The 18,822-nt window shown below is 36.1% G+C and overlaps 1 protein-coding gene across 1 annotated transcript in view; it reads left to right on the forward strand.

Moving 5' to 3' along the window:
• Nucleotides 1-438: 438 nt before the first annotated feature.
• Nucleotides 439-18,822, forward strand: part of FSIP2 (fibrous sheath interacting protein 2) — a 114,836-nt gene continuing 96,452 nt past the window's right edge. Inside the window, exons 1-7 of the mRNA XM_007129656.2 lie at nucleotides 439-537; nucleotides 877-1,002; nucleotides 4,449-4,610; nucleotides 5,310-5,399; nucleotides 6,658-6,797; nucleotides 7,886-8,027; nucleotides 8,506-8,616. Coding sequence (XP_007129718.2) covers nucleotides 439-537; nucleotides 877-1,002; nucleotides 4,449-4,610; nucleotides 5,310-5,399; nucleotides 6,658-6,797; nucleotides 7,886-8,027; nucleotides 8,506-8,616 — 870 coding nt within the window. The remainder of the gene's footprint in view (nucleotides 538-876; nucleotides 1,003-4,448; nucleotides 4,611-5,309; nucleotides 5,400-6,657; nucleotides 6,798-7,885; nucleotides 8,028-8,505; nucleotides 8,617-18,822) is intronic.

Consider the following 18,822-nt stretch of genomic DNA (forward strand, 5'->3'; position numbering starts at 1 on the left):
GCCCTAGAATGGGCGGCACAGTCACTCTTTTTTGTTTTTCTGCATGGAACCAAACCTTCTCGGAGACCAGGAGAAATTAGCCAGCTAACACACCAGCAAAGCTTTATACATTTTGATTCTGAGTTGGTTTGACTGAGGGCTGTAGGGTTCAGAAAGTAAAGCTATTTCGACCTTGGCGCGCTGGGACCAGGCCCCTAGTACCGATTTCCCCAGCTCTGAGGCGCCCAGGCCTCCGGCGCAAGGGGCCGGCCCTCGCGGAGGGCACTACTGTTGCGGTACCCGCACGTTCGGAGCCTGTAACGCCGCGAGGGTGGGCCTCCGGAACGTGGGGTACCGGCCATTCCGGCCCGGTGGGGACTGAGGGACAACGACGGGAAAGGGGTGTGAGAGGAAGCGAGAGGGGAGGGCGGCGGAGGCGCAGAGGGGCCCAGGCCGGCTATGGAGTTGTACCTCAGCGCCTGCTCCAAGGCTGCCAACGTCGCCGCTACCAAGACGGCCACCAGCGGCCTGGCCGCGCACACCCAGCAGTGCGGAGACGTGAGTGTCAGCGAAGACTGGTCGTCCTCGTCCTCTACCAGGCCTCAGGCCTGTTGGGCGTGGTGGGGGGCGGTGCCGCGGACGGTCACGTGCGGTCCGTGCCGTCATAACCGTCCAGCTTCTGGCGCCCTCGTGCGGCGCAGCAGGTGGCAGGGCTCGGGCGGCACTGGCCGCAACTGGCCGTGGCGCGGCGGGAGGGAGCTGGTAACCCGGAAGCGGAGGTCTTTCCGGCTGTCTGGAGGGCTGGACCCTTCAGTTCCTTAGGTTGGAGTAACAGTAGGTTGGCCTAAACTTAACATACCTAAAGGAAAGACAAAACTCTCCAATTGGACCTGACAGGGCGCGCACATAACCCACTTTCCGGGAGTCGGAGCGGCTCAACTACTGGATCTGCCTCTTGGGGTGAAGCTGCCTGTGATCCCAGGAAGCAACCCTTTATACTATACCACGAAATTAAGTGAAAAGGTAAAGTGATGTTTAATTGTCTTACGTTGATTTCTTTGTCTTTTTCGACTGCTGTTAAATTCAGGCGCTAGCTACATCACGCGAAGTGCATTGAGGGAATTTGCACTAATGTTCCGTACCTATCCTATCCTAAGGTATTGTTTAGGATGCGTACCAAGCAACTTCATCTAGTATGATTTGGACAGAATCATGGGCTAGAAAGTTTAGATTCTTAGTTCTGTCTTAATATGATTCCATAAATTATAAATTAACTTTATAATAACACTTCATTTATACCTATTTATTGAGATTTAATTCACTTAGAAATATGTTTGGTCGAAAGGTGGAAGGTTATCTGTACTGGCTGGCATTTAATTATATGTTATGATTTTAACCAATAATAACTTGGACAGAACTCTCATTACAGAACACCTCTCTTTGTTTTGAGTTGAATTCTGTTTCACACACGAAGTGCGAAAAAAAAGTAGAGTTGAAATGAATTAAAGTGTTTAGTCCTTTAACCTGACTTTAGGAAAACAAGGCTCTGTCTCCCTGAGGAGACTCCATGATTTGCCCCAGCCTCCCCATCCAGTCTTTTCTCAGTGCAGAGCCTCTGCTTTTTCTAGTTGGGGTCTTTTATACCTACTCACACAGACCATGTTAATACTTCTGTGACTTTGTTCACCTTGCCTCCCAAACCTGGCATACCCTTTGCTCTTCTCCCCAACTATGAATTTGGTCCATCTTTCAAGATTCCTTCTCAACCATTACAGCCCCCCAATTAGCTTATATTTCCTTACAATTTGCATTGCCCTTGGTTTGTATAATTTTACTCAACACTATAATTTTATAATTTAAATCTTACTGGTTTATAGTGTATACTGCCCTCAAACTCTTTCATGTTTTTAGTCCTCAGTGTGACCCCCCTCTCTCAAACCTCCACATTCCTTGATTCAGTACTTAACATTGAAGGAGGTTCAATACATTCTTTTTGAGCAGTTGCTTTGATCAGTATTGCAAAAAATTCTACAAGGAAGAATTCTGAGTTACCCCCTTACTCATCTAGTATTTATGATGTCATCAGAAATGAGTAGGGGCCCTTCATATTCGATAGTTGCCTAATAAACATGATTTCTTAAAGTAAATTTTGTTTTTGGAAAATACATATTTCCCTTTTTAAAAAGAAGTCTCTTCTACTAGAATACAGCCAAGTTAACTAAAAATATGCCAACCTCACACAATTTGACTAAGTCATATACACACAAACCAGCTTTCCTAAAGCATGCTTGAAACCTGTATCACTCCTTTTTATTATGTAAACTTAGCCCTGTCTTCTGTCTGCTTCCTCAAATATTGTTTGCTGTATTACCATTTTCTCTGTCAAATAATAATTCACTTGTCAACTACTTTTTAAAAAGATGTTCTCTGTTCTTTATTACATTCATTTTCCCCCAAACTCTTCATTTAATCATAATTAGGCCCAATTTCCCTGAAGACTGACTTTGTACTGAAAGAAAAAGAAGGATATCAATCTCCTCAATGAAGTAGTGCTTTATGTTTACACTTTTAGTTGTTTCTTTCCAATTATTTTAATTGACAACAGATGGGTTACCCTGACACTAATAAATGGGTTTGTATTGGGTTGCCCAAAAAGTTCATTCAGGTTTTTCGGTAAGATGTTACTGAAAAACCCGAACGAACTTTTTGGGCAACCCAATATGAAAGGTGTTCTTTGTTTACAGGTCACTAGTCCAGGGCTGGTTTTGAGAAACATAGGCCATCAAAGCTAAAATTCAACATCTAAAGGAAGTGGACAGCTAAACATCAACATCTAAAAGAAACAATCCACTCCTTGACTCATAATTTTTTACTATTTCCCTTACAGGAAAGATATGAACTTCTTATCTGGTCTCACTGAATTTAAGACATTGCCCTATAGAATTCCCTTTTTTTTTTCTTGCCTTCTCAGGGAAGCTTTGGTAATTAGGGAATTCTACTTTACAACTTAGACTGCTTGGAAGAGATTAAAGTCTGGTATTAAGCAAGTGGTCAGAAACTTACCAGGAAGCTTTTAAATGGATAAGGAACACTAGCATCCTATCAGGTTCCCCATTCTCCCCTTTTGTCCACATAAGAAGAATCTTCATACTTACCTTGAGGGAGTTGTTTTTAGGGTCCCAACCCAGGCTCCTTAGTGTTCAGAATCTGACAGAGGTGGCTACCACCAGACAGAACACAGACTGAGCACAAATTGGTACCTCCAGACAGTTCTGGATTGATGCACAGTGTGTGGGGTCATATAAATTGAATTAGATGCCTGCAGACAAGGCATGTGCTCTCAGGTTTGCCACATCTCCCACACGTTCCAATTGCCTTTCACTTGAGCCAATTCCTGCTTTGACATCACTTTAGACTAAAATTTCTGTTGTTCTGGCCAAGAAAACGTAAAGGAAAGCACAAAGATAGGATGCAAAGACAACATACAGACAACTTCCACACCTGCTTCCATCCTCTACTTTTTCCCTTTCACATGTTTTCCCATTACCCATTATCACCATCCTGCTATTGAAAAATTTTTGAAAAATGGACTAAGTACTCACATCCCCCCCAAAATTTTAAACCCCCTCATTTTGTAATGTTTTAACTTACAGATGAGATTAAATAATTCATGTGCTTCCTCTAAAGTAACAGATATAGCAATATGACTATTAGCTGATATTTTCCTTCTTTTATATGTTAATGACTACTTCATAAGGTTGTATTTGGTTTTTACACATATGGAGATACCTCGATCCCTATCAATATCCTTTATAATTGGTTCTTCAATATGTTGAACTGTATAATATAGACCTTGAATTTTTTCCTGACTGTAGTGCTCAGAAATCATTGGGTTTCTTGTATTAGATAAGAACTCAAAATACAGTAACTCTTTAATTCATCATCTTTAACATCTGAGTTTTACTTCTATTTTTTGTCAGTTTCAATGAATCTTAGTGAAAGATTTTCTATTTTCCTTTATTTTCAGATTATTGAGATATAATCATGATAATTGATATTATCCCTTTATCCTTCTAATGCAGTGCCTTGATCTGGAAGAGGGAGGAGGAAAAGGGAGAATCTTAGTATTAGCTTTATGCATTAAAAACAAATTTTATCCTCTTCCCTTTCTTTTCCTTTCCTCCTCTATTTTCTAGCTTTGGGTCAGGAGCTGATGGAGATTGGGGTTGGGGGGGGCATTAATTGAGTGAGGGTGGATTTTTAGAATAATTCAGGTCAGTGAAGAAAAGAGGTAGGGATAAGAAATTAACATTGCCCATTCCAAATTATTCTATTGCTGGTTTTTCCCCACTTCACATTCTTCTTGCATGCTTTATTTTCAATGAACAATCTGGTATTTTAATAGGTTGATATTTAAAGTAAAATTCATTAATTGTATGTTTATAATATGTTTAAATCCATGTTTGCAGCTTTTCCGACCTTCTTATGGTTTTAACCTGACTGATCCTTATTGTCGACTTTTGGAAAACCAATATAAAAGTCTCCATGATCCACATTTAAGAGCCTACCATAAGCGTAAAGACATCTTGAGGCGATTAAAGAAAGGTGGCTACATCACCAGTAATAATAAAGTGAGTTGAAGATAATTTCTTTTTAATCATTGAAAACCTCAAAGACTTGGTATGAACTTGCTTCTGTACCTCACTGGGTGACCTGTATCACCTTTAACTTGGTCATAAGAGATACTTAATGGAAAAGTCCATAAATTATTCAGTATTTGGATCAAAGGAAATCAGACAGCAGTTGTTTTCTAAGTGAAACTACTTCCTCATTTACCTTTTTTCTTTGTAATATCAAAAGATGATTACCAAATAATTTGAGGATATACAAATAATTCTCCCAACTGTATCATAGTCCTCTTTCTCTGTCTCTAATGGCATGTATGCTTGTCAAGGATTATGTCCCGTATACTTTTTTAAAACTTTAGACAAAATAAGAACCTAGCAAAATCAGCCTGATAGAGTCCTGATAGACTCTATTCTTATTGGGGTTGAACATTATTATTACATTGATATTTTTTAATAGCTCCAATTGTGTGTGCTCAATTCCTTATCATGGCATAAGTCATATTAATAAAGAAATGTTATTTGGATAGCAGTTTCCTATTGATTAACAATTTTAGAGAGATATTACTTACAAAATTGTTAGCAATTTATTACTTGATATCAAAATGTTATTTTTGCTCTGGAAAGTAATTGCTTTGATTTTAAAATATTTGTATTTATATATTTTTGTTGTTATTCTTGTTTTGTGTGTGTTTTTTTTTTTAGATTGTATGTACCTTGAGGGAATTGAATAAGTACAGGCAGTATCTTACAAGTTTAAAATTAGACTTTGAAAGAAACTATATAAGAGAACAAGTAAGTTAAATACTTAAATTTGTTTTTTTTGCATAGAGTTTGGAAGAAAGGTTTGTATACAAAGTATTTTCTTATAATATTTTACTTTGAATTTTGATAACTTATTTTTTCCAAGTAAAAATTTAGAGCAGTAGTAAGTAATATTTTGAGGTTCCTATTTTGTGCCAAGAGAAGGAAAGGGACGAAGTCATCTATTAATATGCCAGTGGTAGCTGACAAAATTTAGTAATTAAATTGCTACTCAGATTGTCCCTTCTACGTGAGCTGGGACCAATGGGAAGAGTCCATTGTAGTAGCAAGATTCTTAAGCTGGAAACCAAAACAGCTTAAGTAACAGGAGAGGAACAATATGAATAGTTATAACATCCTAAAGGTGACTCAAAGAACATGTACACTGTATGTTTGTACCCACACACATGTGGCTGTGTTCATACAGTAAAAAATGTCCTTAAAGGTGAAGTGTAATGATTGGTATAGAGTGAGTGGGTAAAGTTAGTGACTTCCTTTCACATTTTCTCTCAAAGTTCATGTGAGAGTGTGTGCACATATGTGCCTGCGTGAGTGAATTCAGGCATTAGAGTCAAGAGAGTTGGGTAAAAATGAGAAAGGTGCTCATATGTGTACTTTTACAAGTTTATGTTCTAAGGTCAAGAGAGTTGTATAGAAATGAGGATGACTCCCCGGTACTTTTCAGTGTTCTATATTTCCCCCCATTTCCTCCTCTGTGCCTACAGTTTCTCCTCCGCTTCTTCCATTTTTAAAAATTTCTTCAGAATGCGTAGAAAAATAAGCTGAAATATTTATCTTTTATTTTCAGAGAGAGAAATCTTTACTGGTTCAGTTGTCCATGTCTGCAGTGAATTCAAAATAGATTTAAATGCAATTAGGGACTTCCCTGGCAGTCCAGTGGTTAAGACTTCACCTTCCAATGCAGGGGGTGTGGGTTCAATCCCTGGTCCGGGAGCTAGGATCCCACATGCCTCAGGGCCAAAAACTAAAAATACAAAAGCAGTATTGTAACAAATTCAGTAAAGACTTTAAAAATGGTCCACATCAAAAAAAATCTTAAAAAAAAAAAGATTTAAATACAGTTAAACAATATTAGTTATTTACAAAGTATGGGAATTTTACTAAACGCTAAATATGAAAAGATATCAAATGACAGTTTTCTGGGAAATGTTTAAGAAAATTTATATATACATATATACACACATATACATACATATACATATATATGATACACACTTTTTCTTAATAGAAAATGCTTGCAAAACAAGTAAATAAACTACAGGAAGACAATCAAATACCTGGACGTTCTGATGTTGCACAGTTCCAAAATTGGTTGTTACAGGAGGGCACCCCATCTATTAAGGACCAGGAACGATTAATAAGGCACAGGTGAGATTGAAGTTAATGCATATTTTATGTATATAATGTGGACCCAAATAAGTTGGAAAATACTACAAATAATTGAAGGTAGGAAATTTTTTTAAGTACTGGATGCTATTTAACTCCACTCTTTCAGTATGGAGAGGAAGGGAGATCAAGAAGTACAGGAATTGGAAACTTGGGTACCAAGGCTAAAGATGAATTTCTACTAGAGAAGATAGAGTTTCTGGGAGTCCAAGAGGTAATACAAACTGATAACTGAAGAATTAATCAAATCCAAAATGCTTCCTATAGTAGGAGATGGTGGGAAAGTATCTTTAGCACATGCCTCTAATAATAGTTTTTATGGGTCTTCTTTAAGCGCTGACAGCTTTAAGTTTGAGGAAATTAATGCAAAGTCAAAAAAGGAGGTTTGGTATAACTTTATCTAATACTAATATAAACATGCATTATCTCAAAAAAAAACTGCAAGCTCTTTAGATATTATCTACTTATATTCAATCATTACCTTTCCATGGTCAAGACCATTTCTTACTATAGTTCTTTCCTCCTCCTCCATTAAGGTGAGAAATTAAGCTGCATTACCTGATTTTATGTTCCATGGTAGTTCCATAATACAGATTGACATACCAGAGACCCAGACTATAGATGGAAGATTTGTTCAAGGCCTTATAAATTACAGGGGGCTCAATACATATCTTTTCTAAGGAAATTCAAATCTGATTTTTTCCAGATTTGAAGTCAGTGTTTCAGTTATTTCAGTCTTCTTTGCAAACTCATATTCCTAAGCCTATTGTGAATATGTACTGTACAAAATGTTTTTAATCAGTCTGCTCCACATTTTATCATTGTCTTGGCCATAACAACAGATTCTTATATATATAGTAGGGAGATCTGTATAATGAATAAAATATGGTGAGTTCATGGGTCAGGCTGGCTTAAACTCCATGAACAGAGCTGATAGAAAAACAGTAAAATTCCTGTAGCTCAAGAAATAAGAAGCAAGAAAGGCGGTAGTTTGGGAATATCAAAGCAGATGATGCCATAATAAGGAAAACTCCCAATTCACCTTCACTTACATTTGCATTTTTATTTAGATATTTGGATATGATAAGTAGAGAATTAGAACATCTTGAGAGCACAGCAGAAGAGCAACGCCTAATCCGGATGGATAGGGAAGAAAGACGACAGCGGGAACACACAAGAAGAAAACTTAGTCTTCGTAGAAAAATGGAAGAGGTGAGAGACAACAAATTTAAAATACTGAGAGAAAAATTGTGTACAGTTATTTCATTTGTAAATAATTTGAGCTGTCCATCATACTTCTTGAAGTCATTTCAAGTCTAAGCATTTTACCCACATTGATCTTTCTTCACAGCTATGATATGCATGTTGTTACATAAAATGAGGATGACACCACAAACTACATATATGAGTTAATATCTGCTCTTAAAGTGATGATGGTGAAAGTTACTAGATACCGTTTAACTATCCTATAGCCCTCAGTGTGGAGAGGCAAAAATTTTAAATTTAGCTTTAGTTAAAAATAACCATCCCTGCATTCCTAATAGGAGTGCAGTGAAGAAAGCGCATTCTAAAGCCAACATATGACTTCAGTTACGCTTGACCTGATTTCTGTTAGGCTCTTGACTTGTTCTAACTTGCTTGTTGGTTTATTGTGAATACATACTGAATACAATAACATCGTGCTCTTTAGGAATGGAAGACAAAAGAGATGTTACTTCTAACAAGGATCGGAGAAGATGTTAAAAGAGAAGCTAGGATAGAGGAACAACGGCGTAAAAGCAGAGAAGAGAGTGACAAGAAGGTAGGGTGAGCTTTAACTTCTAAATGGGGCTGTTTGAGGACAAACTTTTGATAGTTTTGATTTTTTAATGTAGTTCACTTTGTGAGTCGATAGAATAGTTACTCCAAATGATTTGTATTATACAGAACTGAAAGTTATAAAAATTTTTGCTATATTTTGGTCATATTGCACCTATAATATAAAAAGTACTTCTCTATTTTTTGGTATAACTACTTTTGACTTTGTCTCACACCATAAACTACACTTGTAATTCCTATAGAAAAAAATGACATAACTGATTGTTTTACTTAGAATCAGAATTTCTTGGAGAAAGTTCTCAATTTTTCCCCACCAGTTAATTTTTTTAGAGTAATTGTTTGGAACCTTAAATAATATGTAATATTTTATGATTCAGAGTATAAATCAGTATAAAGAGAAAGAAAATTCATTTGTAATCCCAGCACCACCCTATTTATTGGTATACATACACACACAGCTACATACACATACATTGCATAATATTTCTATGAATATTTATATATTGCAATAAATACATGTTAGTGTTCCTTATAGGCTGTTTTGTAGACTGCTTTTTCATTTAATGAAATAACATTGACAGCTCTTCATGTCAATAAATATTAACCTAAAATAATCTAATCTAAATGATTATTTTAGGTAGTATGTTGTTGACAAACCTATATGTAAGTGTAAGATTTACATAATTTGATTATACTGCTATATAATTTTTTAAATATTGGAAATTGAAATTTGTTGGTAATCTTTTACTCTACCCTTCATACATGTACCTTTAAGTATTGTCAGGGACTCATTACCCATATGGCAAGCTCAGCTTATTCTAATTTACTATAATTATTATTTTTTAGTATTTTATTTTTCACCACTTTTTTATTGGAGTATAGTTGATTTACAACATTGTTAGTTTTCAGGTGTACAGCAAAGTGATTCAGTTATACATGTACATGTATTCATTCTTTTTTAGATTCTTTTCTCATATAGGTTATCACAGAATATTGAGTAGAGTACCCTGTGCTATACAGTAGGTCCTTGTTGGTTATGTATCTTATATATAGTAGTGTGTGTGTATTCATCCCAAGCTTCTGATTTATCCCTTCCCCCACCACGTTTCCCCTTTGGTTACCCATAAGTTTGTTTTCAATATCTGTAGGTCTGTTTCTGTTTTGTAAATAAGTTCGTTTCTTATTTTTTTAAATTAGATTCCACATATGAGTTATATCACATGATATTTGTCTTTCTCTTTCTGACTTCACTTAATATGATAATCTCTAGGTCCATCCATATTGCTGCAAATGGCATTATTTCATTTTTTTATGGCAGAGTAATATTCTATTGTGTATATGTACCACATCTTTTTTATCCATTCCTCTGTCGATGGATGTTTAGGTTGCTTCCATGTTTTGTCTACTGTAAATAGTGCTGCAGCGCACACTGGGGTGCATGTATTCTTTTAGATTATAGTTTTCTCTGGATATGTGGCCAGGAGGGGGATTGCTGGATCATATTGGATTGCTGGATCAAAAATAGAATCATAGTTCTATTCTTAGTTTTTTAAGGAACCTCCATACTGTTCTCCATAGTGGTTGTACCAGTTTACATTCCCAGCAACGGTGTAGGAGGGTTCCCTTTTCTCCACACCCTCTCCAGCATTTATTGTTTATAGACTTTTTGATGGCCATTCTGACCAGTGTGAGGTCATATCTCATTGTAGTTTTGATTTGCATTTCTCTGATAATTAGTGATGTTGAGCATCTTTTCATGTGCTTTTTGGCCATATGTATGTCTTCTTTGGAGAAATGTCTATTTAGATCTTCTTCCCATTTTTTGATTGGGTTGTTTCTTTGTTTTGACATAGAGCTGCATGAACTGTTTGTATATTTTGGAGATTAATCCCTTGTCAGTCACTTCATTTGCAAATATTTTATCCCATTATGAGGCTTGTCTATTCATTTTATTTATGGTTTCCTTTGCTGTGCAGAAGCTTTTAAGTTTAATTAGTTCCCATTTGTTTATTTTTGTTTTTATTTTCATTACTCTAGGAGGTGGATCAAAAAGATATTGCTGCAATTTATGTCAAAGACTGTTCTGCCTATGATTTCCTCTAAGAGTTTTATAATGTCTGACCTTACGCCATTCTGACCAGTGTGAGGTCATCTCTCATTGTAGTTTTGATTTGCATTTCTCTGATAATTAGTGATGTTGAGCATCTTTTCATGTGCTTTTTGGCCATATGTATGTCTTCTTTGGAGAAATGTCTATTTAGATCTTCTTCCCATTTTTTGATTGGGTTGTTTCTTTGTTGTTGAGTTGTATGAGCTGTTTGTATATTTTTGAAATTAAGCCCTTGGCGGTGGCATTGTTCCATTTGTTTATTTTTGTTTTTATTTTCATTACTCTAGGAGGTGGATCAAAAAGATATTGCTGCAATTTATGTCAAAGACTGTTCTGCCTATGATTTCCTCTAAGAGTTTTATAATGTCTGACCTTACATTTAGGTCTTTGATCCATTTTGAATTTATTTTTGTGTATTGTGTTAGAGAGTGTTCTAATTTCACTCTTTTACGTGTAGCAACAACATGCCCTAGGTTTCCTCTTAATTTTTGCCTGATCACATTTGCTTTTCAAGGAGTCTTGGCCAATTTTAGTGACATCTAGTGCAGTGGATCAAATTATGGCACTGGGAATGTCCATTAAACATGACCACTGATGGTAGGCATGGTAACACCACAGGCTACCTGAGGCATCTTAATGGCAGAGCTATTTGAATTATTGATATTTCCAATGCAGCTATTCTAAATTGTCTTTTTTGAATCATGTTTTAATATGAGAGGTTTTCAATTCATTTGTATATGTTTCTTAATATATTTATATTTTTTGCTTTCAGATTTGATATTATCAGTATTTTTACTCCAATTTATGTGCTTAAGTTACAGGGTTGTCAAAAATTTTAAAGAGATCTGTCTTAGCTTCTTTGTTAAAAATCAGTTGTATTAGTCTAAATTTACTCCTTTTCTGCTCTTTGCCCTATTTGTCTATTATACTGCCTTGATTATTATACATTTAATAATTGTATAAATCAGTAATGTTAGCCTTCCAAGTTTGTTTTTCTATTTTGAAGTTGTTTTGGTTAATCTAAGCCCTTTACATTTCTGTATAAATTTTAAAATCATCTTGTCAATTTCTGCCAAGAAATTTTGCTGAGATTTTGATTGGAATTGTATTGACTCTGTAGGTCACTTTGGGCAGAATTGATCTTTTGATAATACTGGGTCTTCCAACTCATGAACCAAATACCTCTCTCCATTTATTTAGGTTTTCTTAATTTTTCTTCTCATGTACTCATGTAATTTGAAGTGTACAGCTCTTACACATCTTTTGCTAGATTCATCCCTGTATATTTCATGATTTATGCTATTGTAATTTGTATTTTTAATTTCAAATTCCAATTGAGGTTAGGATATAGAAAAACAATTTTTAATATTCATTTTGTATCTTGTATTGATAAAAACTTATTAGTTCTAGTTGTTTTATTCTAGGTACCAATCAATATTTTACATGAATGATCATGTTGCTACAAATAAAAGTAGTTTAACTTCTCATTGAATATGGATGCCTTTTTATTTTATTTTCTTGCCTGACTGCACTGACTAGAACCTCCAGTATTATGTAGAATAGAAGCAATTATAATGGACATTATTATCAAACTTTTTTTGTCCTATCTTGCATCTCTACAGACATAATAGGCTGCTTGACATTGTACCAGACTTCACTGATATGCTTTTCATTTTGTAATTTTAAAATTGAAATATAGTCAGTGTACAATATTATGTTAGTTTCAGGTGTATTACATAATGATTTGACATTTGCATACATTATAAAATGATCACCACAATAAGTCTAGTAATCCTCTGTCCTTATACAAAGTTATTATGATATTATTGACCATATTCCCTATGCTATATATTTTGGCCTTGTGATTCATTTATTATATAACTTGAGGTTTGCACCTCTTAATCCCCTACATCTATTTTACCCACTTCCCACCCCCTCCCTTCTGGAAACCACCTGTTTCTTCTCTGTATCTGAATCTGTTTTATTTTGTTGTTGTTCGTTTTATTTTTTAGATGCTACATGTGATATGCAGTATTTGTCTTACTCTGACTTATTTCACTTAGCTATAATATCCTCTAGTTCATCCATGTTGTCACAAATGGCAAGATTTCATATTTTTAATGGATGAGTAATATTCCACTGTGTGTGTGACCACATCTTCTTTATCCATTTGGCTATGGATGGACACTTAGGTTGCTTCCATATCTTGGCTACTGTTAATAATGCTGCAGTGAACACTGGGGTGCATGTATCTTTTGTATTAGTGTTTGTATTTCCTTTGGTTAAATACCAAGAAGTGAAATTCCTGGGTCATATGGTAGCTCTATTTTTAATTTTTTGAGGAGTTTCCATACTGTTTTCCGTAGTGGCTGCTACCATCTAATAATTTACAATCCTACCAACAGTGCCTTGAGGGTTGCCTTTTCTCCACATCCTCACCATTTGTTATTAGTTGTCTTTTTAATGATAGCCATTCTGGCAGGGGTGAGGTGGTAACTCATTGTGATTTTGATTTGCATTTCCCTGAAGATTAGTCTTGTTGAGCAAGTCCTCTGACCATTTTTAAGTTGGCTTGTTTTTTTTGTTGTTGTTGTTTTGTTTTTTGATGAGTTGTAAGATTCCGTTGTGTATTTTGGATATTAACCCTTTATCAGGTGTATCGTTTGCAAATATCTTCTCCCATTCAGTAAGCTTCCTTTTGTTTTGCCAATAGTCTACGTGTCCAAAAACGTTTTAGTTTGTTGGAATCCCATTTGTTTATTTTTGCTTTTGTTTTTCTTGCCTGAGGAGACAGATCAAAGTAATAATAATAATGCTAACATCGATGTCAAAGAGCATACTGCCATTTTTCCCCTAGGAGTTTATTGGTTTGGGGTCTTACATTTAAGTCTTTAATCCAATTTTGAATTTGTTTTTGTATATGGTATGAGAAAGTAAATCAGTTTGATCCTTTCCCTGTAGCTGTCCAGTTTTCCCAGCACCATTTATTGAAGAAGCTGTCTTTTCTCTGTTGTATATTCATGCATCCTTTATTGTAGATTAATTGACCATACAAGTGTGGGTTTATTTCTGGGCTCTCTTCTGTTCCAGTGATATATGTGTCTGCTTTGGTGCCAGCTCCATACTGCTTTGAACTGTAGCTCTGTAGTATACTTTGAAATCAGGGACCATGATTTCCGTCATCTTTCTCAAGATTGTTTTGGTTCTTCAGGGTCTTTTGTGTTTTCATACCAATTTTAGAATTATTTGTTCTAGTTCTAAAAAAATGCCATTGGTTAGGGTTAGGGATTACATTGAATCTGTATATTGCCTTGAGTAATATGGTCATTTTAACAATATTAATTCTTCCAATTCATGAGCACAGTATATCTTCCCATTTGTCTTCAGTTTATTTCATTAATGTCTTATAGTTTTCAAGTATAAGTCTGTTACCTCCTTTGTTAGAGTTATTCCTAGGTATTGTATTCTTTTTGATGCAACTGTAAATGTGATTCATAATTTCTCTTTCTGATAACTCATTGTTAGTGTGTAGAAACAGGACAGATTTCTGTATATTTTGTATCCTGCAACTTTACTGAATTCATTTACTAGTTATAATAACTTTGGGGGGCATCTCTAGGATTTTCTATATATAGTATCATGCCATCTGCAAACAGACAGTTTTACATCTTCCTTTCCAATTTGGATGCATTTTATTACTTTTCTTGTCTGATTGCCATGGCTAGGACTTCCAATACTATATTCAAGAAAAGTGGTGAGATGGGGCATCCTTGTCTTATTCCTGATCTTAGAGGAAATGCTTTCAGTTTTTCACCATTTGAGTATGATGTTGACTGTAGGTTTGCCACAAAGGGTCTTTATTATGTTGAGGTATGCTTCCTCTGTACCCACTTTGTGGAGGGTTTTTTTTTATCATAACTGGATGTTGAATTTTGTCAAAACTTTTTTCTGCATCTATGGAGAAAATCATATGATTTTTCTTCAGACTGTTAATGTGGTGTATCACATAGATTGATTTGCAGATATTGAACCATTCTTATATCCCTGGGATAAATCCCACTTGATTGTGGTATGTGATCCTTATAATGTTGTGGTATGTGATCCTTATAATGTATTGTCAAGCTCTGACTTCTAATATTTTGTTGAGGATTTTTACATCTTAGGTTCACCAGTGATAATGGCCTGTAATTTCCCTTTTTTGTGGTGTCTTTGTCTTGTTTCAGTATCAGGGTGATGCTGGTCTCCTAGAATGAGTTTAGAAGACCCTTCCTTCCTCTTTGATATTTTGGAATAGTTTGAGAAGAATAGGTGTTAACTCTTCTTTAAATATTGGTAGAATTCACCAGTGAAGCCCTCAGGTCCTGCTGGTTAAACTTCGTTACTGGTAATTGGTTTGTTCATATTTTCCTCCCAGTTCAGTCTTGGGAGATTGTACATTTCTGGGAATGTATGTTTCTTATAGGTTGTATATTTTATTGGTATATAATTGTTCATAATACTCTCTTATCCTTTGTATCTCTGTGGTGTTGGTTGTAACTTCTTCTTTTTCATTTCTGATTTATTTATTTGGGCCCGCTCTTTCTTGATTAGTCTGGCTAAAGGTTTATCAATTCTGTTTATCTTTTCAAAGAACCAGCTCTTAGTTTCATTGATCTTTTCCACCTTTTTTTTTTTTAGTCTTTATTCCATTTATTCTGCTCTGTTCATTATGACTTCTTTCCTTCTACTGACTCTTTTTTTTTTCTGTATGTTCTTCTCTTTCTAATTCTGTTAGGTGTGGGTTAGGTTCTTTATTTGAGAATTTTCTTGTTTCCTGAGGTAAGCTTGTATTGCTATAAACTTCCTACTTAGAACTGCTTTTGCTGTGTCCCATAGATTTTGGATCATTGTGTTTCTATTTTCTTTTGTTTCCAGGTATGTTTAGTTTGATTTCTTCAGTGACCCATTGGTTGGTTAGTAGCATGTTGTCTAGCCTCTACATATTTGTGTTTTTTGCACGTTTTTTTCTTGTGGTGATTTCATTGTGGTCAGAAAAGATGCTTGATATGATTTCAATCTTCTTAAACTTATTTAGACTTGTCTTGTGGCCTAACATGTGATTTATCTATGCTGGAGAATGTCCCACGTGTACTTGAAAAGAATGTATTCTGCTTTTCGATGGAATGTTATATGTATATATAAAATCCATTGGGTCTAATGTGTTATTTAAGGCTAGTGTTTCCTTATTGATTTTCTGTCTGGATGATCTATCTATTGATGTAAGTGGAGTGTTATTGTCCCCTACTATTATTGTGTTACTGTCAATTTCTCCCTTTATGTTTGTTAGTATTTACTTTGTGTATTTAGGTGCTCCTATGTTGGATACATAGCTATTTACAATTGTTATATCTTTCTGGATCAGTCCTTTTATCATTATGTAATATCCTTCCTTATTTCTTGTCACAGTCTTTGTTTTAAAGTCTATTTTGTCTGATAAAAGTACTGCTACCCCAGATTTTGTATGGAGTACTTTTTTCATCCCCTTAACTTTCAGTTTGTGTGTCTTTAGAGCTGAAGTGAGTCACTTGTAATCAGCATATATATGGGTCTTGTTTTTGTATTCATTCAGCCACTCTGTCATTTGATTGAAACATTTAGTACATTTACACTTAAAGCAGTTATTGATATGTATGTACTTAATGACATTTTGTTCATTGATTTGTGGTTGTTTTGTAGTTCTTTTACATTCCTTTAATGTTTTGCTCTCTTCCATTGTGACTTGATGAGTATCTTTAATATTATGCTTGGATTTGTTTCTCTTTTTTTGTGTTTTATTATACATTTTTGGTTTGTGGTTACTGGGAGGTTCATGTGTAAAATCCCATATATATATATGATTATTTTAGTTGATTATCTCTTAGATTCAAATGCATTCTAGCAACCCTACATTTTTACTCTCCCCTCTACTTTTAATGTTTTGATATATTATATTTTACATCTTTTTGTTTTATGTATCCCTTAACTACTTATAGTGGATATAGATGATCTTACTACTTTTGTCTTTTAACTTTCCTACTAACTTTATAAGTGGTTGATCCACTGCCTTTATTGTATGCTTGCCTATACCAATGAGATTTTTCCTTTTGTGTTTTTCATATTCCTAGTTGTGCTATTTTCTGCTTAGAGAAGTCCCTTTCACATTTCTTGTAAAGCCAGTTTAGTAGTGCTGAACTCTTAGCTTTTGCTTATCTACAAAACTTATGAGCTGTCCTTCAAATGTGAATGATAGCCTTGCCAGGTATTCTTGGTTATAGTTTTCCCTTTCACACTTTGAATATATTGTGCCACCCTTTTCTGGTCTGCAAAATTTCTGCTGAAAAGTTAGCTCAGAGTCTTATGTGAGTCACCTTGTACATAACTAGTTGCTTTTCTCCTGCTGCTTTTATGATTTTCTTTAATTTTTGCCAATTTAATTATAATGTGTCTTGGTGTGGACCTCTTTGGGTTGATCTTGATTGGGTTTCTTTGTGCTTCCTGGACCTGAATGTCTATTTTCTCTCCCAGGTTAGACAAGTTTTCATCTATTTCTTCAAATAATTTCTCTGTCCCTTTCCCTCTCTCTTCTCCTTCTGGGACCCCTGTAATGCAAATGATAGTGTGGTTGATGTCCAGAGATGTCTTAAACTCTCCTTATTTTGTTTAACTCTTTTTTTTCTTTTTTCTGTTCAGCTTAGGTGATTCCAACTACTCTGTCTTCTGGTTCACCAATCTGTTCCTCTGTATCAGCTAATCTGTTGATTCCTTCTAGTATATTTTTTATTTTAGTTATTGTATTATTCAGTTCTGTTTGATTCTTCTTTATGTTTTCTAACTCTTGTTGAACTTCTCACTGGTTCATCCATCTTCTGTGTTCCTTGAGCGTGTTTATGACCATTACCTTGAACTCAATTTTATCAGGTAGATTGTTTATCTCTACTTTATTTAGTTCTTTTTCTGAAGTTTTGTTTTTGTTTAGAACATATTGCTCTCTCTCCTCATTTTGCCTAATTCTTTGTGTTTATTTCTGTATATTAGGTAGATTGGTTACATTTCCCAATCTTGAAGAAGTGTCCTTATGTAGGTACCATCCTGTGACGCCCAGCAGCACACTCCCCTCTGGTCATGAGAGCTCTATGCTCTAGGGGTGTCCCCTATGGGGGCTGCATGGGCCTTTCTGTTGCTTCTGCAGTTGCAGGGCTGACTACTTTGGTGCGCTGGTAGGCAGGGCTGGTCCCTGGTCTGGTTGGCTGCCAGGCCGTGCCTCATGTGATGGCTGCCTGCCCACTGGTGGACATAGCTGGGTCCTGGTGCAGCTGGTTACAAAGCCCAGGGGGTCCCATGTCTCGTGCCAGCCAACTGGTGGGCAAGGCATGTCCTGTTGAGGCTGGCTATGGGGCCTGTGGTGGCTGGGTTAGGAACTAGTCACCTGTTGGGAGATGGTGGGTCACAGTGAGGCTTGTTGTATGGCCCAGGTGGATCCCAGGACTGGTGCCAGCTCCCTGGTGAGAAGATCATCCCCCAGTGCTAATAAGCTAGAGGGAGGATTCCAAAATGGCACTTGCCAGCACTGGTGTCTTCATAGTAGAACAAGCCTCCCAAAATGGCTACCACCAGCATCTCCATCCCTAGAGGGAATGCCAGCTGCCTCCTATCTCTCCAGGAGTCTCTCCAAGATGAACAAGTTGGTCTGACTCAGGCTTCTTTCAACTTACTCTGTGCTGGGACTTAGAACATGTGAGATTTACATGTGCCGTTTAAGAACAGAGTCACTATTTCCTACAGCCCCCTGGTTCTCCCATGCACAAGCCCTGCTGACCTTCAAAGCCAGATGTTCTTGAGGTTCGTCTTCTTGGTGCAGGACCCCCTGACTGGGGAGCCTGATGTTGAGCTTGGACCTCTTTCTCCTTGGGAAGAATCTCTGCAATTGTGATTATCCTCTTGTGGGTCACCTACCCCAAGGTGTGGCTCTTGACTATACCTCACCTCTTCCTCTCCTACCCATCTCATTGTGGTTACTTCTTTATATCTTTAGTTGTGGAAAATCTTTTCTGCTAGTCTTCA

Source organism: Physeter macrocephalus, chromosome 2 (genome assembly GCF_002837175.3).
Source record: "Physeter macrocephalus isolate SW-GA chromosome 2, ASM283717v5, whole genome shotgun sequence".
In the NCBI taxonomy this organism is placed as follows: domain Eukaryota; kingdom Metazoa; phylum Chordata; class Mammalia; order Artiodactyla; family Physeteridae; genus Physeter; species Physeter macrocephalus.